Source organism: Myotis lucifugus, unplaced genomic scaffold (genome assembly GCF_000147115.1).
Source record: "Myotis lucifugus unplaced genomic scaffold, Myoluc2.0 scaffold_8, whole genome shotgun sequence".
Taxonomy (NCBI): Eukaryota; Metazoa; Chordata; class Mammalia; order Chiroptera; family Vespertilionidae; genus Myotis; species Myotis lucifugus.
The window spans coordinates 5,947,124-5,971,184 of NW_005871056.1; the positions used below are offsets into that span (position 1 = coordinate 5,947,124).

The following is a 24,061-nucleotide window of genomic DNA, read 5'->3' on the forward strand; positions in this document are numbered from 1 at the left end:
CCCTGACAGCCTCTATGCACACCATGGACCCTGTGTAACAGGCTGCTGTGCCTTTCTCAGTGGGCTCCAGCTGGTCTCACTTTGAAGCCCAAAGGGTCACCTTAGAAACTAAGCAGCTGTGAGAGGTCCCCTCCTCCTTCCATCCTACCCTAGTCACCTGGCACACAGAGAGGGGCAATGCACATTCTGGAATTGGACACTTAACTCAGTTGGCTGGAGGGGGAGAAGAATGGTGATAATCTTTCCATTAGATTGTCCAAGTCTGCCCTTGACCTTGTGACTTCTGTGATTTACAATCTCTTCTGACTCCCTTGGGACTATCTCTACCCTCAGTGGAAGGCAGGGTTAGTTTCTGCTGGAGGGATTAACTTTTCATGCCTTGGTAGGGGCTGAAACAAACAACATTTACTAGCAAAGATTCACCCTTTGCACACAAGAAGAGGATGTAGAATAAAGATTTTTTTTGTGGGTTAAAGTAATAAGATAGACTGTTTAAATTTAATTATAACATATTCTTACATTCTGAAGGCCCAATTCTGTTGGATGCTTTATTAGATAAAGTCTTGGATAAATTCTGAATTATGCCATTACCAGTTCCAAAACTAATTGAATAGAAACTCTATTTAAAATGTATTCAGGGCAAAAGACTTGGACCAACCCTTTACACGAGGGGGCTAAATGGCCAATAAGCATACAAATTGATACTCAACCTCATTAGTCACCAGAGAAATTCAAAATTATAACACAAGACCTCCAAAATTCCTACCAAACAGCAAAAAGGTGGAGCAATCAAATTCCCATATCTTAACTTGGGATTGCAAATTGGCTCAACTACTTTGGAAAACTGTTAGACAATCTCTATTTAAGTTGAATATATGTCTACATTATGACCAAGCAATTACTCTCCTGAGGAAAGACCCTGCAGAAATGCATCCCTATATGCACTAAAAGACATGTGCTAGAATGCTCATAGCAGCGCTTACTTCATGAGAGCCCAAACTATACACTACCACCATCAGCAGGAAAGATAAGTGTGCCACATACACAGTATGGAATAAGATGCAACACCGAGAATGCATGCAGGACAACTGTTCACAAATATAAGCTTGAGTGTAAGAAGCCAGACACAACATTGTACGTATGTATTGTACGATTCTACCTCGTTAAAATTCAAAAATCCACAGAATTAGTGTATGTTGTTGGAAGCTATGATAATGGATCTCTTTGGGGGAAAGTGACCTGAAAGAGGGCACCGGGGAGCCATCCCTGCTCTGCTCCCGTCCTGTTTCATGCCACCGGTGCTGGTACGTGGATGTGTTCACAGGGTGGCTATTCTTCAAGTTGTACGCCAGCATCTGTGAAGTTTTACGTATGTTTGTTGTGCTTCAATAAAACCTGCTTAAACGTTATTTAAATCCGAAGACTTCCTCCAGGCAGAGCTCACAGACGGGACGATTGGGCTGCAGGTAGCAGGGGCGAGTAGCAGCAGCCCTGCCCGGGTTCAGAGCTTCATCTGATCTTGGCCTTCAGCAGAAGGTTGGAGGGACCTTGTCGTTTGTGGGGCGTGAGTTCCAAGAGGGGCCCGGAGGGGGCAGCAGAGACGCTTTCAGAGGAAGATTCTGAAAACTGTTCAAAACGTTGTGTGCACATACTTTCCTGGGGGAAGGGTCCCCAGTCCTAAGGAGTCTGTGCTCAAACATTAAAGAGCTGCTTAGCTGATGGAGCTCCGGAGGTTAGGAACGTAGCGGACCGGGCCGGTCGCTCTTGTCTCGTCCAGCAGGCTCTAGGTTGCTTCGGTCGTACCTCCGGGGCGCGTATCCCTCGCCTGGGGCTCCAGCCTTGCTGCTCCGGGCGCTGGGCAGAGGGCGCAGGCTAGGGGCAGGGGGCGAGTGGGTGACAATTTGCCGTCCTCCAGCCCCACGGAGGGCCCCGGCTGCTCTGGGGCGAGGTGGGGTGTGGCAAAGGTGACCCGCCCGGAAGGGCGATCCCTCCGGAGGAGGCGGATCCCTCACCCTCCCCACCCGGAGGACCAGTGGAGCTGGCCGAGGCGGCTGGGAGCCTGCTCCGGTATCGCTCCGCAGTGAGGATGAGGCTCACCATCTGCACCCTGCTGTGCGCGGGGGCGCTAGGTGAGTGGCGCACCGGGGGCGGGGTTGGGACCGGCCCTCCAGGACTGTGACCCGTGCCGGCCGAGGGTCAGCCATAGCGGGACTCTGAACCCCCTGGGTCTGAGGAGCCCCAAGGCCACCTAGCACCCAAAGGGCCTTCTGCCCAAGGTGCACCCAGACACCTGACCAACTTAGCCTAGGGCTGGGGCTCACAAACTAGGACCAGCTGTCCAATCCTGCCTGCCGCCAGGATGAGCTAAGGATATTTTCTGTATCTTTGAATGGCTGAAAGAAAATCAAAAGAACAATAGTTTTGACACGTTAGTTACATGAAATTCCAATTTCGGTGTCCATACATAAAATATTAGAACACAGTCACACTCGTTCAGGTAAGTGCTGTCCATGGCTGCTTTCAGGCTTCAAGGACAGAGTTAAGCGGTTGCCACAGAGACTGTGTGGCCCACAAAGCTTAAAATATTTACTCAGCCCATTACGAAGTTCGTGACCCCCTGGCCTAGAGGCTGTTGATCCTGTTTACAGCGAAGGAAACAGGAACAGAGGAGGAGGTGTTTCCGCAGGGCTCACCTGTTATTATTAAGAGGGAAGGGCACATGTCAGATATGCCTTGACTTGTCGGGTGTCTAAGCAGAGGATCTTTCCTGCTCTGAAATGTACACCTCCCATCCCTACCACACACCAGCGAGGGAGAGGAATGTAGAGGGAAAACCACCACCCTACAGTGGGATCCTCCTGCCACTCAGTGCTGTGTGACTCTAGGCTGTCCCTTGACCTCTCTGAGCTGTTTGTCCTCATTAGTTCAGTAGGAATTGCTTTTTCACAGTAAGTACACAGTTGCTGTGAAAGTGAAATGAGATAATGTATCTAATGGCAGAACACTAGACACAGGTGAGTTAGCACTGGTAAAAAATCCCGCACATAAATGTAGGGGCGCCCTCCTGTGTTATGGGGTGGGCAGGGCTCTTGGCTGGGTAACTGCAAGGAAGGTGGTGGTGCAAAGTCAATAAACTCAGGCATGTGCAGAGCCCTCGCTGGCTCAGCAACTGTTGTTTCTGTCCAGCCCTGGTTCGGTCAGGTCTCAGGCTGTCTTCAGTCACTTCTGGAGTAGGGTATCTTACATAGGGGAGGGGCAGTCTGGGCAGGGCAGAGGAGGGAGAAGGCAGGAAAGGCAAGGAGTGCTGTGGTGGGCCCTCCCTGGCCCAGTCTGCCACACAGGGCCTCACCGTGAGCTCCTGGTGCTGGGGAAAGGCTGGAAAGGTAGAGTACAGCTGTGGCCCAGCTACCGATGGCCACGGGAAATCCATGGTTCAGTCCCCAGGTCTGCCCCAAATTCTTCCTGAACAGGGCTTCTGTTCTTTGTTCTTCCTCCACCTTCTCTCTTGGCAATGTCAGGGGCTGACCAAAAGTTCATTTTTCCAATCGGCGCTGTGTTTACAAACCAGAGACAAGAGCTGCCTCTCCTTCCCTAGTCCCAGTCTCAGAATGCAGTGGGACCTGTACCCTTCACTGTTCATGGACAGGAGTGGGAGGAGGGCAGGACAGGACAGAGGGGATATAGCCTGCAAGTCCCTTCAGAGGGTGCTGCTGTCTCTCCCACTGGGACGGGGCTCTCTGTCCTTTCTCCTGTAGGGCTGTGCCTGGCCTTCCCCGACAAAAATGTGCAATGGTGCACCATCTCGGATCATGAATTCGCGAAGTGCTTGAATTTCAGCATGAGTATAAAGAAAGTCCTCCCTGAGGCTGGTCCCGTCGTTTTGTGTGTGAAGAAAAGCTCCTACCATGAGTGCATCCAGGCCATTGCGGTAAGTCATTGCTGCCTAAAGGAGAGTGGAAGACAATCCACACTTTCTCTTGCTCCTGGCGTTCTGGAACAATTCTGTACTCACACATAGGAGGCTGATGTACTTCCGAAATGAACATAGGAGCGGCTACCTTTAAGGAGTCTTAAAGCAAAATTCATCTTGGTTTGAAAGGGGGCTATTTTGAGGCACTGAGTTCTCTGAACGCAGGGAAAAAACAAGAATGTTTGCTATCAAAATAACATGGTTTGGAAGTTCTTAATACATCATGAAAGTAGATGAATGATGGTCACGGGGAAGAGAAATATGGTGACAGAATTGCAGATGATAGCTGACCCCTTTGTTTTCTAAGTTTTCCAAAATCCTCTTCACTCCTTCAGCATTGTTCCTGCTCATTTGAACCTGTGTCAGATGCTGTGCTGGGCAGTGGGGCTGCAGTGGTGGATTTAAAGACACATACATGGTCCTTACTCTTGAGGAGCTTACAGTCTAATCAGGAGAGAAGAAAAACATGCAAACGAACAGACATGTAATTTCAAATTGTGTGATATACAATGAAAAATGTACAGAAAGGGGAAAGGTAGAATGCTCTGATTGATCACTGAGTGTCAGGAACAATCTCCCTGAGAGGGAACAATGAAGCTGAGACCCCAGGGAAGAGCCAGGGTATAATACTCCAGGCAGTGAACACAGTGTGTGCAAAGGCCCTGAGGCAGGGGAGAGCTGAGCTTGTTTGAGTTGCTGTGGAGGAATCAGGGTAACAGAACAGAAGAAGCAGATAGTATAAGGAGCACTGAGGTGGAAGAGGAAAGACTCAGCCAAATGGAGCTTGATTAACTCAGGAAATCAAGTTTGATTTGGTACAAACTACTGGTGTGTTCTTTGTTTTTAAATTGGACCTCAGTTACTATCATGGCTTAATTAGAACCCTTGGATTATGATATATGTTCAGCTTTGGTCCCTGCATGCCCCTCTTTATTTTTAAATATGTTAATAATATAAAATCATACTATCCATGAACCCACCACAAGTTCTCAAAACTTCATTATCGCCAATAGCTTACTTCTAGGATTGCTTTGTGGCAGCATTGGATTCTATGGGAATGGCGACACTTGAGGTTATGGAACCCCCTGGCCTCAGCAGAGGGCCCATGATAAAGAGGTCACCGAGGAAAAACCAAGATGGCGGCATAGGTAAACACCGGAAATTGGTGCCTTGCACAACCACTTCAAAAATACAACTAAAAGACAAAACAGACATCATCCAGAACCACAGGAAGGCTGGCTGAGTGGAAATTCTACAACTAGAAGGAAAGAGAAAAGCACACTGAGACTCAGAGGAGGTGTGGAAGTAAAGTGCAGAGGTACAGAGGTGCATGCGGAAAGGGCTGGCAGCTGAGGACACGGTTGTCTTTTTCAATCGGGAGGGAGTCTCAAGCTCCTAACTGCACTGAATTCCAGTTCCGGGCGAGTCTCTGGGGACCCAGACTCATACAGGAGAAATTGGACTGTCTGGCATTGGTCGGAACTGGCTTTCTCTCAGAGGTACTTACAGCGATTACCAGGACACTGAGAAGCAGGGCCTCTTAGGGTAGGACTGGGGAGCAGCCATAGCTGCTTGCTCCGCCCTATTGATCCCCAGAGACCCCGCCCCACCCAAGCTGTGTGCAGAGCCTTTTGCATATGAAAGGCCTGGCCCTTTGCAATCTGAAAATTACCTAACAAACTGCAGCTGGGTCAGAGAAACCCAGAACTTCCAAAAGAAGGCCCAAGGCCCCACAGCAGCTTGCACTGCTTCACAGCTGGACTCCTGCTGGGTAGCCTCAGGCAGAGGCTAAATTAGCACCTCCTTAGAGATCCAAGAGCCAGTGTACCCAGTGGTCAGAGTGGGACCATCCAGATTACAACTCCTCAGATCCATAAGGGACACACTCAGGGGGCAGACTCAGTGAGCACCGAAGCCCCATTGAAGCTAGTCTTGCTCCAGAGGGGTGTCTCCAGCACAGAAGTTCTCCCACTGCAGACACAGCTGATTCTCACAGCCAATTGGCCTGGAGGACAATTCCTCCCAGTGATACCTACAACAATCAAGGCTTAACTACAACAAGACTGTGCACAAAGCCCACAAAGGGGTGCACAAAGAGTGTCCACCTCAGGTAATTGGGGAGGCTGAGCCACTGGGCCCTATAGGACACCTAGCACACAAAACCACTCTACCAACACAAGGAAGCATAAAAAATGCCGAGACAAAGAAACAGGTCACAAATGACAGAAATGGAGGACAGCAAACGACTGGATATAGAGTTCAAAACCACACTTTTTAGAATTTTCAAGGATTCTCTAGAAACTGCCGATAAACTTAATGAGAACCTCAAGAAATCTAGTGAGACCCTCGATGTTGTGATAAAGGACCAACTAGAAATTAAGCATACACTGACTGAAATAAAGAATATTATACAGAGTTCCAACAGCAGACTAGAAGATCGCAAGAATCAAGTCAAAGATTTGAAATACGAAGAAGCAAAAAACACCCAACTAGAAAAACAAAAAGAAAAAAGAATCCAAAAATATGAAGATAGTGTAAGAAGCCTCTGGGACCAACATCCGAATTATGGGGGTGCCAGAAGAAGAGAGAGAGCAAGATATTGAAAACCTATTTGAAGAAATAATGACAGAAAACTTCCCCTACCTGATGAAAGAAATAGACTTACAAGTCCAGGAAGCACAGAGAACCCCACACAAAAGGAATCCAAAGAGAACCACACCAAGATACATCATAATTAAAATGCCAGGGGCAAAAGACAAAGAGAGAATCTTAAAAGCAGCAAGAGAAAAACAGTCAGTTACCTACAAGGGAGTACCCATAAGACTGTCAGCTGATTTCTCAACAGAAACTATGCAGGCCAGAAGGGAGTGGCAAGAAATATTCAAAGTGATGAATACCAAGAACCTACAACCAAGATTACTTTACCCAGCAAAGCTATCATTCAGAATTGAAGGTCAGATAAAGAGCTTCACAGATAAGAAAAAGCTAAAGGAGTTCATCACCACCAAACCAGTATTATATGAAATGCTAAAAGGTATTCTTTAAGAAGAGGAAGAAGAAGAAAAAGGTAAAGATACAAATCATGAACAACAAATACACATCTATCAACAAGTGAATCTAAAAATCAAGTGAATAAATAATCTGATGAACAGAATAAACTGGTGAATATAATAGAATCAGGGGCATAGAAAGGGAGTGGACTGACTATTTTTTGTGGGGGGGGGAAGGAGTGTGGAGGGTGTGGGAAGAGACTGGACAAAAATTGTACACCTATGGATGAGGACAGTGGTGGGCGGGGGTAAGGGCAGAGGGTGGGGTGGGAACCAGGTGGAGGGGAGCTATGGGGGGAAAAAGAGGAACAACTGTAATAATCTGAACAATAAAGATTTAGTTTAAAAAAAAAAAAGAGGTCACCAAACAACAGCACCTGGGTTCTCAATGTGCACATGTAAAAGCATGGCCGGGCAGGGGGGCCTGAGTGATTGACTGCAACCTCCTTCAGAGCCTGCAGTGCCTGGGCTGTGTACCCAGCCTGGTGTGCGGAGGGCAGCTTTCCACCAGGAGGCCTGTGAGTAAAGCCTCTGTAGCTCAGGTTGATCCTAAAAGATCACACACAGGTTTCTGAGCCAAGAACCAGACTCCTCACCAGGAAAAAGAAAACCAAGCCATTCCTTCCTCTATGTTGGAGGAATAGGAATATGGTGGCCAAACTCCCCCACTGGGGTGGTGGAGTCAACTGAAACGGTTTAGTGTGTGGTCTGACCAAGGTGATGGCTTTTCTGGCCCCCAAAGTCACCCTCACTCACCTGGGTTTAGGTGGTCTTTCCTGGAAGTGAGGACTTCATTGGTGTCTGGTTTGTTCCTTTTCAGGAAGGCAAAGCAGATGCTGTGACATTGGATGCAGGTTTGGTGTTTGACGCGGGCCGAGCCCCCTTCAACCTGAAACCTGTAGTGGCAGAGTACTATGGGTCAAAAGAGAGTGAGTTCTCCCTGGGGACCCGGGAGAGGGTTTGTGGCTGTTGTTCTCTCCTGATAGACCCTTGTTCTCTCCCGGTAGACTCTTGTCTTATTTAGGCAGGTAATGGAGGAATGAGTGGGCAGTGTGGTGCCCTATAAGCCCCCACAGGCAGAACTCAAGGTCTCTGTGGCTTTGGGCTGGATGAGGACTGGTGCTGCTGACACTGACCTCCTGGGCCAGGAAATGTGCTCCCTGGAGAAATAGAGCAGGCAGTGTATAGCCCAGTGATGGCGAACCTTTTGAGCTTGGCGTGTCAGCATTTTGAAGAATCCTAACTTAATTCTGGTGCCGTGTCACATATAGAAATTTTTTTATATTTGCAACCATAAATATAAACAAAGACTTATATTTTTGATATTTATTTTATATATTTAAATGCCATTTAACAAAGAAAAATCAACCAAAAAATGAGTTCACATGTCACCTCTGACACGCGTGTCATAGGTTCGCCATCATTGGTATAGCCTGACCTCAATCATTCCAGTTTAGAGCTATATAGAGAGTCCTCCATGAACCACAGGTGCCTCACTCAGAGGAAAGACCACACTGGAGCACACACTCTGAGAGTAACCTGACTATCTCTGGGCCTGTGTCCCTAGGTTCCAGGAAATACTTAGAGGGAGTCAGGAATGTGACCTCTGGTTTCCAGATAGGCTTGGGTTGATAGATGTAGGCAGACAATCTGCAGGGCCAGGGTAGGAAAAATCATGTGCCTGTGGCCTTCTGGCCAGTGTTTGCCTGGAGGGTTATACAAATGTCCCCTCTCTGGTCCTTTTCTTCCCTGCAAACCTAGGGAAGTTACTCTGATCTCTCCTTCTTTGGGACCCAACCCAACATAAGTGTGGCTTGTGGGTTCCCCTTCCCTAGTCAGGAGCCCAGCAGTGATGAGCAATGTTTCCCTGAGGCCCATGTTGTGGGTCTTCCATTCACATGTCTCTTTGTAGATCCACAAACCAGCTATTATGCTGTGGCCGTGGTGAAGAAAGGCAGCGGATTCCAGCTGAAAGAGCTTCGAGGCAAGAAGTCCTGCCACACAGGCCTTGGCAGGTCCGCTGGGTGGAACGTCCCCATGCGGACACTCTATTCCAAATTGCCTGAGCCACAGGAATCTCTTCAGAAAGGTAAGCAGGCAGGAGGGTGTGTGCCCTTGAGCACACCTCCCTTCTTTAGGTGCCTTACAGGCCACCCTGAGGTCACTCAGACATGATCAGGTGGTCATGTGTGATGATTCTTGGGGTGGAGGTGAGAGGTTAACCAGCTTTAAACTGGTTGGGTCTGCAACACTGGCAGCCCTTGGGAGGGTTCGGCTGAGTCTTCTCTGAGCTCCTGATACCTCAGTAGAGGCTGCCTGGAGGAGTGGGTGGGAAAGGGCATCAGGCCAGACAGAGGGTTCAGGCAGGACCAAGGTCAGTGGGGCCTATTGCCCACTTCCCTGGGGTGCCTTCCTTTCTGTGTTTCCCCTCCTGCTGGAGCATTCTCTGGTGGCCATCTGCTGGCCATGAGCCTGGCATGCACCTGTCCAGGTGGGTCTGTCATCTCCTGGGCATGACTTCCAGGGAAGATTTATCTCTGAGCTGTTCCAGTGTGACAAGGCAGGGAGGGGGCTGACAGTGTCCTAAGACAGGCCTTGATTGGAGGCAGGCATAGGCCTGGTCCTTGGGAAGGGCGGTGGGCAAATAGTTGTTAACATGTCCCTTTTTGGAAACCTTGATCTTGACCAGTGAACACACATACGGGCAAGCTGGGCCTGGTATGCTGGGTTTGTTCTGGTCACTCTCTGGTCACTGAGGAGCCTGGCTTGGGAGCTGTAATTGTCTTTGGCCAGGTTGGCTCATATTCCACATCTCTGTCTTGAGCAGCAGCGTCCAATTTCTTCGCTGCCAGCTGTGTCCCCGGTGCGGATGGGACAGCCTTCCCCAAACTGTGTCAGCTGTGTGCTGGGAAAGGGAAAGACAAGTGTGCCTACTCCCACCATGAACCGTACTTTGGCTACTCGGGTGCCTTCAAGTGAGTGAGTCTCCCTGTTCCTCCCCCGCTTTCTCTGAAGATGGTGAAACGAAAGCACAGGGATTAGGCAGGGCTGCCCCAGACCCCCTAGAGCAGCGGTTCTCAACCTGTGGGTCGCGACCCCTTTGGCTGTCGAACGACCCTTTCACAGGGGTCGCCTAAGACCATCCTGCATATCAGATATTTACATTATGATTCATAACAGTAGCAACATTACAGTTATGAAGTAGCAACGAAAATAATTTTATGGTTGGGTCACAACATGAACTGTATTTAAAAGGCCAGAAGGTTGAGAACCACTGCCCTAGAGGGTCAGTGTGAAACCCAGGTTCTGAGTGCCTCCTAACCATCCTGAGGAGCAGTCTTTTGTGTGGGAGGCCCTCTCGTCTCCCAGAGTCTGGGGTCTATGTTACCCTCCTGGACCCTCCTGGAGGGTGGAGGGAATAGACCTGACTCTGGGACTCTGGGATCCACAGACACAGGCTTGGGCTCCCATCTGATTAAAGGCCAGGATCTCCCAGTTTGCTTCTTTCTGCCTGAGCATCTCCCTGTGTCTGGGACACATGTGCCTGCCTCTCCCCACCTCCCTCTCAGCCCTGTGAAGGCACCTCTCCCTAGTCCATGTTCAGTAAGGGAAATGGCTACCACTCAAAACCAGGCCGGGGATCCAAGGCTATCCAGAGTTTTGATCCTACATGTAAAAAGCTTTAAACCTTTATTTTAAAAAAAATCTATTGCTTTTGGCTGCTTTTGAAGAGGAAGGTGAGGGTCCTACTTTCACACCATCCCTCCCCAGAGTTGTCTGGGATGTGGCTACAGGGCTCTACTTGCCTCAGCCCTCAGCTTGGCTGTGGGGGTTCAGGGCCATCACCTCTGTGAGGACAGATGGAAGTCTGAGAAATGGCACAGCTCTGTGAGCCTGTGGCTGGGGCAGAACCTCAGAGGGTCTGCACGGGGAGGGCAAGGCCCTGTCCTGGAGAGTGCCCTGACTGCAGCTGTCCTGTTCCTCAGGTGTCTGCAGGATGGAGCGGGGGATGTGGGTTTCGTGAGACATATGACTGTATCAGGTAAGTGCTGGGCAGAGGAGGAATCATGTGCGTCGCACCCTGGCCAGGGGAACTGATTTTGCCTCAAAGTTTTCCTACATCTAGAGATGGGTGGTGACAAGATCTTATTGAAATAGGAGGGTTTCTGTATAAAACACATTTTTGTTATTTGTACATTGTTTAGTGCTCAATTTGTTCAGTCTATAACTCTACTAAACAGATTTTCTGAATATTTAAACATTGCTTAACTAGTAAAACAAAATGAGTTTCAATAATCAAATTATCCCAGTCACTGAAATACCAATTTCAAATTTAATCACGTTCTTCTGAATGCCTCAGTACAAATGGCTCCCAAATGCTCAAATATCTGCAGCAAAACCCACACTATCATAATGATTTCAGAACTTATTAGCACACATATAATAAGTCTATTGCAAAAGCATTATTACTACGGACAATAATTTCTTCTTTGTTTCTATATTTAAACAAACAAACAAACACCTTTTCAGGGTTTTGGGTAATTTATCACAAACAAAAAAATAACAAAAAAGTTTTTCAGACAAGATGAGAGTACAGACTTTGGCTTTTATAACCGATTGAATTTCTTTCAGCTATAGAACACACTTGTATCACTCACGATGTTTAAAACCAAGTATATAATCACTGTGCTAAATTCATTTTAAGATTCATGTCTGCTACCTCAAGGAAAACTTTAAGTGCTTGCTTTCTACATGGGCCTTCGCTCCTCATAACCTAGTTTTTCTCTTACACGAAATAGGAGTTCCCCTTGTTTTGTTCTCTTGTTCAGCCATTCACAATTCACTGTCTCCTCATTACTACACATTGACCAGGTTTGTTAGCATTTTGGTAAGTGATGCATGTCTTATTATCAGTAATTTTAATCAGTGGGGTCATCTAGGGGTTTCATCTCCCAGGATCAAGTTGTTCCAAATAATTGTCACTGTTATATCCTCTGGTTGCTCAAGTTACCACAATTATGTTAGAGGGCAGCACCTTCTAACACTCACCCTAAAGTGTTTAAAACATCCTCACTTTCTGAAAACAACAGGTTGTCCTAGACCAGTGGTCGACAAACTACGGCTCTCGAGCCACATGTGGCTCTTTGGCCCCTTGAGTGTGGCTCTTTCACAAAATACCACGTGCAGGCGCGCATGTACAGTACGACTGAAACTTCGTGGCCCATGCGCAGAAGTCGGTATTTTGTGGAAGAGCCACACTCAAGGGGCCAAAGAGCCGCATGTGGCTCGCGAGCCGCAGTTTGCCGACCATTGTTAGACCATCCTGATTATCTTTGCTGAAAGCCACTTGTCTGCTATTATACAAGACCCCTTATTAAAAGTAGTTGTTTATGAGAGAGTGTCCACTGGGCTTTAGGGATGAAAATGAGTGTGGGTGGTGAGTGACTAAGGTGGAAAAGTTAGTTCTTTCTGAAACTATTAGATCATATTGAGTCTTTTAACTTAATTCTAACATTACTAAATCATTTAAAAATTTTAATATATTTAAAATATATTTTCTTGCTGAAACCGGTTTGGCTCAGTGGATAGAGCATCGGCCTGCGTACTGAAAGGTCCCAGGTTCGATTCTGGTCAAGGGCATGTACCTGGGTTTCGGGCACATCCCCGGGGTAGGGGATGTGCAGGAGGCAGCTGATCGATGTTTCTAACTCTCTATCCCTCTCCCTTCCTCTCTGTAAAAAATCAATAAAATATATTATAAAAAAAATAAATAAATAAAAATAAAATGTATTTTCTTTATGACATTCCTAATTAAAATGGTAACATTCACAAGAACTCTAATTGTATTCCTTCTCTCTCTCTTTTTTAAAAAAAATGTTTTAATTGACTTCAGAGAGAGGAAGGGAGAGGGAGAAAGAGATAGAAACATTAATGATGAGAGAGAATCATGGATCGGCTGCCTCCTGCACACCCGCTCCTGGGGATCAAGCGTGCAACCTGGGTATGGCCCTGACTGGGAATGGAACCATGACCTCCTGGTTCATGGGTCAATGCTCAACCACTGAGCCATACCAGCCCAACTTCCTTCTCTTTTGATAGGAGATTTATCAACCACAAAGGCCTTCTGTATGAATTTGATAGGGCTGCCATAACAAAGTACCTTAAGCAACAGAAATTTATTGTCTCATAGTTCTAGAGGCAAAAGTCCAAGATCAGCATGTTGGCAGGGTTAGCTCCTTCTGAGGCTGTGAGGGAAAATCTGTCCCATGCCTTTCTTCTAGTTTCCAGTAGTTTGCTGGCAGTCTTTGGTGTTCCTCGGCCTGTACTACATTACCCCAATCTCTGTCTCTCCATGTCTGTCGGTGTCCAAATTTCCTCTTTTGATAAGGGCACCAGTCATAATAGGAGTAGGGCCTACCCACTCCAGTATGACTGCTTCTTAATTACATCTGCAATGACTCTATTTCTAAATAAGGTCACATTCTGAGGTCATGGGGATCAGGACTTTAACATGTGAATCTGGGCAGGGGGCGCACAGTTCAATCCAGAACACCTTCTAATAGCTAGACGAGGAGAACCAAAGAGCTTGTTTTCCTTACAAGGCTTTCTGGTCCTTCTCTGTAGCTATAGAATGCCCTACCAGGCTTATTCGGCTCCTGTCCCTCCCTCACCTGCCCCACCACCTTTCTCTGGTGGGTTCTGTCTTTAGGGGGAGACCAGAATTATCCTAGCATGGCCACATGTCAGCCTCAGATTAGCAAGTTTGATGAGTTACCTCAACTCTCTGAGGCTATTTCCTTTTCTCTAGAATGGAATAATTGCCCTAGCTGGTTTGGCTCAGTGGATACAGAGTCGGCCTGAGGACTGAAGGGACCCAGGTTCAAGCCCGGTTAAGGGCACATGCCCAGGTTGCAGTCTCCAGCGGGGGAGGGATGTGCAGGAGGCAGCCGATCAATGATTCTCTCATCATTGATGTTTCTCTCTCTCCCTCTTCCTTACTCTCTGAAATAAATAAAAATATATTTAAAAAAATAGAGTGGGATAATCACATCACCGGCCTCCTTCAGCTGCTGAGGATTAAGTGACAAAGAGCACGGGGTGACTTCAGCACGGTGTTTGGTGTGCTGTGAGTGCTCGGTAAACATCTGCTGTCACCTTTCATATTAGCAGAGCCATAGGGACAGGGGCAGTGGGAGGGCTCCAGGCCAAGCATGCCTCCCAGCCCTGTCTCCCCAATCATCTCTTCTCCCGAGGCCTCAGGTCCCTCATCTGTAGAAAATGTATTTGGAAAAGATTCTCTTTCAGTCCTCTTAGGGTTGTTAAAAGAATGATTCAAGGAGACAGTTTTGGTGATATAAACAAACGTTATTAACACTTCAAGAAGTGGGCAGTCTCCATGTGGAATTGCAAAATGGGGAGGAAAGCAGGAAGCTTTTACAGGACAAAGAATAAAAAACAAGGAAGAGACACATAGGAAACATCTCATTGGCTGGGGCCACACTCTCAACCTTGTTTGGGCTGAGAAGGAACAAAGAAAGAAGTAGAGAGCCCAGAGTTGGGTTGGCAGTGAGGACTGGCTGGATACTGCACTTCTGATCACGCAGAACATTACAGGGACATGAAAGTTATCTAAGTTTTGGTTTGTTGACGTGGCATCCTGGGCAGGAGCGGCTCCATCTTGGGCCTAGAAGGTTATTTCAACAAGGTCAGGTAGTGTGTGTTTTAGTGAGAAAGGGGGACCATAGCTGATGTCTCTGCCTACAGTCTGTTGGCTCCTTTGGGCTTTCTTCCCCCAGAGAACCTTGCACGCCAGGCTGACGGGGACCAGTACGAGCTCCTCTGCAGGGACAACACCCGGAAGCCAGTAGACCAATATGAGGAGTGCCACCTGGCCAGCATCCCTTCCCATGCTGTCGTGGCCCGAAGTGTGGGCGGCAAGGAGGACTTGATCTGGGAGCTTCTCAACCAGGCCCAGGTACCAAATCCACTGTCCTCCTTCCTGCTTAGGAGTCACTGCTTGGATTCAGGACACCTTCCTTTACTCTCTTATTGCCACTCTGGCAGTCCTGTGGATCACGGCAGGAACCATACCACACATCATCCTCTTCACTGACAAGCCACTCCGTCTGTATATGTTATAGGCAGCAGAGGCCATAAAACCCTCACCTGGCATCACCGACCTGGTGGGCCAAAGAATCTGCAGAAGTTCCTCGTTGCCCCAGTGTGTTCTTTCGTTCTAAGTGGATGCAGGTGTCCCCCCTCCATGAGGTGTCCCCCCTGTTATCCTATTGGCATGTGGCCCTGCCCTCCTGACTTCCCTCAGGCGCAGTAACCCTCGGCGAGCATTCCTCTCTGTCCTGCGTTGGTGGCATTCTCTCCCAGCCAGCCATCATTCATCACCCATCCCTGTTGGCGCTCTCTGCTCAGCACTGGGGGTCCAGAGATGAACTAGACAAAGACCTGCCCTTGAGTTGCTCACAGAGAAATGTGGGCACATACAAATTATCAGGAGGTGGGATGGCACAACCTTGGGGACATGGATTATGTACTTTCCGGAGGACAGAAGACTGATTTGCAGGATGCATCTGGGAAAGTTCTGGGACCCCAGGGAATAAGCTGTGTGCACACCAAGGAAGTACGGAGGTTTGCCAGAGAAAGCAGCAGGTGACAGTTTATGCAGAGCCACTGCAAAACAAAAAGCAGCCAGACACTGGAAAGAGTGTGTGAGTAGGTGCTGCTGTTGGGTACAGCCAGGAACAGCTTTGGGCCAGACAGTGGGAGTCATAGGTAAAGGGCCCTTTGTTTTTGCCTGAAGGGGGAAAGGACTGCTTGAGATCCTCAGTGGTGGGGGGCGGGCCCAGGACTCCTGACCTCCAGCCTGGATGGCGGCGTGCTGGATCCCCAGCTACTCAGGATGAAGAGCACCGGAGCCACTTGGAGAATCAGGCGGCCAGGACCGCGGCAGCCTTCACTGACTGCCCACGGGAACATGGCATTGGAGAGGGGCAGTTGCCTGGCACATGACGACCCCAAACCCCTTTGTACGGATCTGAGGGGCAGCCCCTGCAGTTTCCCCGAGTCTGCACAAGGCAAACAAGCGGGGATTTGAATAAAGCATTCCATGGAGGGAGACCTGAGAACCCCATGAGCCCCAGGGACTTCTGAGGGCCTTGGGCCCTGTCTTCTCTCTCAGGCACTCATTCTTTTTTCCCTTTCTGTTCTTAAATGGTGGGGGTTTGTTTTCCCTTTGCTTCTCTATGCCAGCTTCCCTCCTTCACTGTCTCGTTTGTCCTTCTAACAGGAATATTTTGGAAAAGACACGTCAGCAGACTTCCAGCTCTTTGGCTCACCTTACAAGAAGGACCTGCTGTTTACAGACGCCGCCCATGGGTTTTTAAAAGTCCCACCTAAGATGGATGCCATGCTGTACCTGGGATATGAACATGTAGCTGCCATTCGGTCTCTAAGGGGAGGTATGTAAAGTCCTGGCAGGGCAGCGGGCAGGGTGGGGGTCATAGAGGCTTTCCTGGTACCCACAGGCCTCACCTGACCCAGCCTTCACTGGCCTGCAGAGCTCAGGGGAGTACCAACTACACTGGGTTTTAATGAGGGGAGTTTCTGTTGAGCTGGGGAGAAGAGCTAACTTACCTTTAGATTATGGACCATTTGACTTAATGATGGTCTGGCTTCTTTGTATTAACCAGAGTTGCCCCACCCAACAACAGGTCTACTAGTATTTGACAGGGGAAATAGCCCATCCTAACCTGAAGTGGGGACATAGCCTCTGCCACCTTCAGGAGAACTAGAATTTTAGAGGGTTTTAATCCAGCTCCTGCCTTCCTCCAAATTCCTATGGTCCATTTCTTCCTTCCTTCTCTCTCCCCACCCCCCCTCCATTTAGTCAACCAATAGTTATTGAGCATCTACAAAGCCACTGTGTTAGATGTGGGCATACTGTGGTGAGCAAAGACTTCGCAACAGGAGAGCAAGCAGGCCCACCCAGAGCAGAACACATGACTACTCCCCGGGGAGCGCTCCCTGGATGGGAGAACCCAGTCCTGTAAGAGAGGGCTCAGAGGCCTTCCCTGGGGAGGTGATGCCTGAGAAGGTGAGGTCAGGAGGGACGTTAGGGTTGCTCTGCTTTCACCGTTCTTTCTGAGAACTGAGTTCCCATTTCTCCGGAGGGTGATAGGCAGGAGTGAGTGGTGATATGGGCACGTGACTCTGCTGATGTCGATGAGGACCTCATTGGACAGCCACTCTGTAGCTGGTGGCACTAAACTCCCAAACCCATCTTGGAGCTTCCTTTGGATCCCTGGCTCTTCTCTACTTGTCCTAGGTGGGAAAGGCTCACAGACGGTGAAGTGGTGCGCAGTGGGCCACCATGAGAGTGCCAAGTGTAGCGATTGGACTATGGTGAGTGGTGGCATCTTAGAGTGCACCACGAAGAAGACCACTGAGGACTGCATTGCTGCCATTGTGGTAAGGAAGGCCCTGTCTCCACAGCTGAGTTCAGACACCCACACATGTTGCCTTTCTGCGGAGACTTCCCAGACACCTCCCCATCAGCCACGAGGCTGAGATGCAACTGTTGTGTTGCATCTTTCCCACTCTCCAAAGCCCCATCCCACTCCATCCCATGGACCCCTGCTCAGGGCTGGGCAGAAACAAAGAGCATTCCCAAGGCTCAAACTCATCTGGTGCTCTGCTCTGGTGACCAGGGAGCTCTGAATGGTGTCCTGCCTAGGACCTGTGGGAAGTGGGATGACGTCCCAGGGCGTGGTCAGGGCCCTTGTGGATTGTGAAAGCAAATCAACCTTTTCAGTCCTTTAGCTGAACGTTTAATTTTTTTTTCTGGTGATAAAAATAATACATGTTGGAAGAGAAATGAAAAATAAATAATATCATTCACAACTTCATAACTCAGAAATAATTACCACATAATTTTTGAGTTATGAAGCTCATTTTTATTTCTCTATGAACAGATAATACTTTTGTGATTAGAAAAAAAATGATAAAGGACCAAAAAATTGACAAACTTTGGAGACATACAGTCTTTCTTAGGAAAGAAGATCCTAATTTTGGTAAATTTACCTGGGACCAACCCATAAGATTAAGATCTTGCAATTTCTACAGCCTTCTAACTTTGTCAATGATAAGGATTAAATTAATTTGATTGCTCATAACATTACCTGGCATATAAATAAATATTAGCTATTGTTATAATTACTTAAATTATTGAGCATAGTTGTTGCACTTTCTCAGGTAATGAAGTATTTATTTAAAATGTTTTAATTGCTGCATAATATTCTACCAAGTATTTCTGCCTCAATTTATTTAACTAATTTCTAAATGTCTATATTTGAATTATCTCCAGATCTTTTGCTATTATAGATATGGGAATGAAGATTTTTTGTTCTTTAATCATCAGAATTTCTGAGTATGCCTTTAATACTAATGACAGCTAATATTTATGACCTCTTAACTTGCACTAACTCATTTAATCCTCATGATAAGCCTCTAAGGTAGGTGCTTCACCCATTTTATAGATGAAATAATGTGTGTAGAACAGTATTTAGGGATGTATCCTTTGGAGTAGTCAGAGCCCAGAGACTGTGTGATATAGTGGTTATGAGCAAAAGTTAAGGAATTAAACTACCTAAGTTTAAGTCCTGGTGACCATCTATTGGACAAATTATTTAAACCCTCTCTGCTTCAGTTTACTAATGTATTAATGAGGGAAAATTATACAACCTACCTAATTGGATTTTATGAGGAATATATGAAGTAACCACTGCAAAGTGTTTAGAAAAGGTCCTGACACATATAGGGGCTTGGCAAGTTTTTCCTTCTAGAGTTACTACTGTCTTAAGTAGTAGATTTTTTTTTACAGATTTCTAGAAAGGCAGTTAGCAGGTCAAAAGCAAAGAGTATGTGTGTGTCTGTGTGTTTCTTTCTAATGACCTTATCTGTGACTGTAAGTGTGCATTTTATGCTCTGTTGGAAAAATTTATCAATTAAAACTATACATTAATTATTACAGGAATACCTCATTTTACTGTGCTTTGCTTTATTGCACTTTGTAGATACTAGATTTTTTTTAAGGCAAGATTAAGGCTTGCTGAAGGCTTAGATCAGTGATGGTGAACCTTTTGAGCTCGGCGTGTCGGCATTTTGAAAAACCCTAACTTAACTCTGGTGCTGTGTCACATATAGAAATTTTTTGATATTTGCAACCATACTAAAACAAAGATTTATACTTTTGAAATTTATTTTATATATTTAAATGCCATTTAACAAAGAAAAATCAACCAAAAAAACGTGTCATAGGTTCGCCATCACTGGCTTAGATGATAGCCTTTATTTTAGCAATAAAGTATTTTTAAATTAAGGTATGTGCAATGTTTTTAAGAAATGATGTGCTTTACACTTAATAGACTATAGTATAATGTAAACATAGCTTTTATATGCAGAGGGAAACCAAAAAATTCGTGTGACTTGCTTTATTGCAATATTTGATTTATTGTAGTGATCTGGAACTAAAACACAGTATCTCTGAGGTATGCCTGTAATTAATTATTTAAGTAGAGAAATTAATTATGTACTTAGTGCCAGGGCTCTAAGTACACTGCCAACAGAGTTATGGGACCAGAACGGAACTCTGCCATACAAAAGAAAACGTGTTCCATAGAAGCAGATAAATGCAGTCACTGAGTCTGGCATGTGGCTTGTTGAGCGATAGTGGTATAGTGAAAGCACTATGAGGGCATGGATCTCAGGAGAGGCCAGGAGCCTGACCTGGGTTGGGCTCTTTCTCCTGGGTTAACAGGCCAAATGCATGTCCAGTTTTCTAAAACTGTGTTTACGTGGCAGAAGCTTTGGGTGAGCCATGATTTGGTTAATCACAAGGACATGTGACATGAAGCCAGTGAATTGGAGACCTCTGAGGGTCAGTGAGACAGGATAACAAGCTCACTGTTTTGCCACCGATTTATTTCCTAACCTCAGAAAGGAGACGCTGATGCCATGAGCTTAGATGGAGGATTTATCTACACGGCGGGCAAGTGCGGTCTGGTGCCTGTCCTGGCAGAGAACTACAGTAAGTGGAAGGAAGTGTCTCTGGCTGTTTTATTCCCTCTGGGCCATGGACTTAGAGATGAGGAAATAATTTGGTTCCTTGTTGAGATAATAACTATTGCTGAAGTGTAGGAAGCTAATAGATAACATCCAGTTTTCAGAATGTCTGGACCAATTAAGACATAGATGTGCCAAAACCGGTTTGGCTCAGTGGATAGAGCGTCGGCCTGCGGACTGAAAGGTCCCAGGTTCGATTCCGGTCAAGGGCATGTACCTTGGTGGCAGGCACATCCCCAGTAGGAGATGTGCAGGAGGCAGCTGATCGATGTTTCTCTCTCATCGATGTTTCTAGCTCTCTATCTCTCTCCCTTCCTCTCTGTAAAAAATCAATAAAATATATTTAAAAAAAAAGACATAGATGTAAGATTTAGGCAAAAAGAGGTAAAAATAGCACCTTCATTACTGAGAATAGCGATACGGAGGGCATAGTGTAGAGTTGGCTGCAGTGCTTGCCAAAATGCCCTTGAATTAAGAGTTGCCCACTAATTCAGGAGAACAGGTCGGCTGGCTCAGCCCATGGCTGAGGGCCGAGGAAAACAGAGGTGAGAAGCTCTAAACCACCCTCTCCCCACTATCCTCAATAATGAAAGAAGGGGCTGAGCCACATGAGCCCTAGATCCTTGTGCCAAATTTACTAATCCAAAATTTACTCATGCCAGCGGCACTGGAAGACTGGAGGGTGGGGCTGCAAGGTCACGTTCTTTAGTGGGGATCTATCCAAATGAAAAAATAAGGCCGGAGAAGAGGATTTCACCAGTATCATTTGTTAAACACCTCATCTGCTAGGCAGTGAGCAAGAAACCACGCATTATCCTTCAAAACAAAACAACTCTATAACACAAATAGTGGTATGTCCATTTTATAGATGTAAAAACTAAGGCTTAGAAAAGTTAAATGCTGTGTCCAAGGTAGAATAAAGACTGCATCCAGGTCTTTCTGACTCTATGGATTGGTTCTTTGTTCTCTAATATAGCAAGAATATAACGATGAAAGATTTCAGGATGACTTGAATCCCATAGGAAATGCAAAACAATCTTTGTCAAGATCTTCATTGGACCCTTTGAAAGGGCATCTCATTTTCTTTCTCTGCATCTGCCTAAGTATTGGGGAGATTCTGGGATGAAACCTGAAGTTCAAATGGCAAAGATCAGGGGAAGAGGGGGTAAAATGGGACTGCAGAATTTTAGCTTGTTAATGACCAATGAAAACCTGCTTAGTTGGTGTTTCTCTTTATTTTACTCTTAACTCTTATGATTGAACACCTCATGTCTTTGGGATGAGCTTGTGGGAATTTAATGCCATATACCTCAATTGTTTTTCTTTTTCTTTTTAGTGTCCCAAGATAGCAAAGAGCAGCTTGGGTCTAGGTGTGAAAATATACTCATGGAAGGTGAGTTAGAATCAGTAACACTGGGGTTCAAAGGTAAAGGCCTGTTCTTAGGAAAAGGGTGAGGAAAACCTTAAAAATAAACAAAAGTTACTAGAGTTGTAACAAAAATAAAGGGGAAGATGACACCACAGTGACTTGTTAGAGAGCACATCTATCCTGAAGCTGTAATAATAATGACTATTCATAGGGTACTCTACAGTTGACAGGTCTCCGGCTTGCACTATTCCTGTTTGCTTTCCTCAGCAATCCTCTGGGTATCATTGTCCCATATTATGTAGATGGGAAAGTGAGGCTCAGGGCCACACAGCCAGGAAGTGGCTGCACCTGGGCTTGAGAAGAGGTGGCCTGACTGGAACCCTGGGCCCCTCCTGACCAACCACACTGCTCCTTGTCACCTCTGCACGAAGGTCTGCACTGGGGCAGGAGCCCATTCCTGACTTGTCTGGGGCTTGTTGTTAATGAAGACGAGGAGGAAAATGAAATCACTCTTAGCTTTTAGCCAGCTGGATTTGAATAGCAGGGGAGCCAATCTCGTTTTTAGAATAGGAGAGCAGGTGACAAGTTCTCCCATCTATGTCTCCACATAGGCATAGAGGGTCTGTATCTGTCTGTGAAGTACTGATCTTGGGCATTAGCTAAAGCATCTAGTGTAGTATCTGGACCAGATGCATCAGCCTCACCTGAGAACTTATTAGAAATGAAAATTCTTGGACCCCACCTACTGAGTCGGACTCCAAAGATGGGGCCACTGTTCTGTGTATAATTCTATAATACGTCATCTGTATATTGTATTGTGTGTTCACCACCCCAAGTCAAGTCTCCTTCCATCACACATTCTCTTCTAATTCTGAAGATTTATAATTCTAATCTTTGTAAATTCAGATTTGCAGTTTAGGCCGTACTCAATAAGCACAATTCAGTTACATAATTTTGGGATAGGAATCCATGAAATATCAATGGTGCTCCCATTAGAATCAGGAACAAGACAAGAAGGCCCACTCCCACCAAATATATTTGGCATTATTTTGGAAGTGAATGCAGCAAGTTAAAAAATATATATATATAGATATATGTAATATTGGGGAATGAGAAATTAAATTATCATTATTAGAAAATGTTATTGTGAACCTAGAAAATCAGAGACTTAACCTTATAAAAGAAGCCATTAAAGATCTTTCTTTTGGACTTCTATTCAATAGAAATATTTAAACAGAAACACACTCATATATACAAAGATTTAGGGGAAAATGGGTCACAATGTAAATGCCCACCAGTAGGGGGATTATAAAATACGTCTTCCACACAGTGGAACATAACTTAGAGTCAACCAATAAATAGCATGAGAGAGCTATATTGATTTCTACTGAATCAAAAAGGTCCACAGTTGATCTTTAAAAAGGTTCAAGTAACTCGCAGAAAAGAATGTACAGCAGGATTCAGGTGAAGAAGTATGAAGTGTGTGTGTAAATACTTGTGAATGTTTGTATGTAGACACATCGGGAGCAGGAGTGTCATTCTGTTTGGCCCAGTACTAATAATGACAGTTATTTGCAGGGGCTTCTGCTAGAGTGAGGTAAGGGATTCAACCGATTCCCCCTCCCTGAAGAGAGTGGCAGGCAGAGGCTAGCTGCAGCAGCTCTACGAGGGCCCTGGAGCTGTTGAAATTGATCTTGGTATCTCTGTTGCAAGGCCACTATGCTGTGGCAGTGGTTAAGAAATCAGATGCCAAGCTCACCTGGAACTCTCTGCGAGGCAAGAAGTCCTGCCACACCGCAGTTGGCACTTCGGCTGGCTGGAACATTCCCATGGGCTTGATATACAACCAAACGGGGTCCTGCAAATTTGGTAAGTGTGTTCTGGGAGGTGGTGTGGCAGCCCCTTCCTTGGGCCTGTATCTGTGTAAGGGACAAATTCAGTTCAATGAATAGCAAGTGGTGGCATAAAGGGGCTGGACAGACTGTGGGTGAACTTCACATGTCCCTAAGGAAGTCCTCCCCTTTCTCCTCACCTCCTTGCCTCCAAGGAAGAGGCCTGGCCCAAAGGGCAGACCTTGGGGAAAGGTCTTTATGTCGCGCAGCTGGCTCAGGGAACAGGCCCAGGGTTGCAAAGCAAGAGTGGGTGTGTGTGCATTATTTTCCCAAACAAACTGGCTGCTTTTTAAAATTGAAAACCTTACACCAGGAGGTCCTTAAGTGCTTTAACTTTCATCCTCATGTTTCTTAGGTTCCGGTATTAGTCATTTTAGCAACATTCTTGCTATACCTAAAAGGCTCCTGCTCCCCTGCTTTCCCCAGCCACCTGACACATCCCAGCCCTGTGTGAACCCCACCACCTGCTCTCTTCTCCCTCTGCACCTGAGCAGCTGAGCATGGCTGGAAATGTCCCGGGGTGGAACAATTCCTTCCACTGGAAATGCCCCAGATGCTGGCCTCAGCACTCAGAAGCACTCCCTGCTTCTCTGTTCCACATCCCCGCACTTCCCAATAATTATTCCAATGTTCTAACTGTCCATAC

At 46.4% G+C, this 24,061-nt stretch overlaps 1 protein-coding gene across 7 annotated transcripts in view; it reads left to right on the top strand.

Moving 5' to 3' along the window:
* The first annotated feature begins 1,981 nt into the window (after positions 1-1,981).
* The window catches only part of TF (transferrin), a 79,729-nt gene continuing 57,649 nt past the window's right edge, over positions 1,982-24,061 (top strand). For 3 of the 7 annotated variants that reach the window (XM_023749539.1, XM_014450840.2, XM_023749543.1), the window contains exons 1-12: positions 1,983-2,129; positions 3,756-3,928; positions 7,841-7,949; positions 8,933-9,109; positions 9,848-9,995; positions 11,007-11,062; positions 14,817-14,995; positions 16,322-16,493; positions 17,360-17,502; positions 20,029-20,119; positions 21,491-21,547; positions 23,237-23,392. In XM_023749539.1, coding sequence (XP_023605307.1) covers positions 2,087-2,129; positions 3,756-3,928; positions 7,841-7,949; positions 8,933-9,109; positions 9,848-9,995; positions 11,007-11,062; positions 14,817-14,995; positions 16,322-16,493; positions 17,360-17,502; positions 20,029-20,119; positions 21,491-21,547; positions 23,237-23,392 — 1,504 coding nt within the window. In that variant the 5' untranslated portion in view covers positions 1,983-2,086. Of the gene's footprint in view, positions 2,130-3,755; positions 3,929-7,840; positions 7,950-8,932; positions 9,110-9,847; positions 9,996-11,006; positions 11,063-14,816; positions 14,996-16,321; positions 16,494-17,359; positions 17,503-20,028; positions 20,120-21,490; positions 21,548-23,236; positions 23,393-24,061 lie in introns of all 7 variants that reach the window. The other 4 variants (XM_023749545.1, XM_023749542.1, XM_023749544.1 and 1 more) reach the window with 4 other exon arrangements.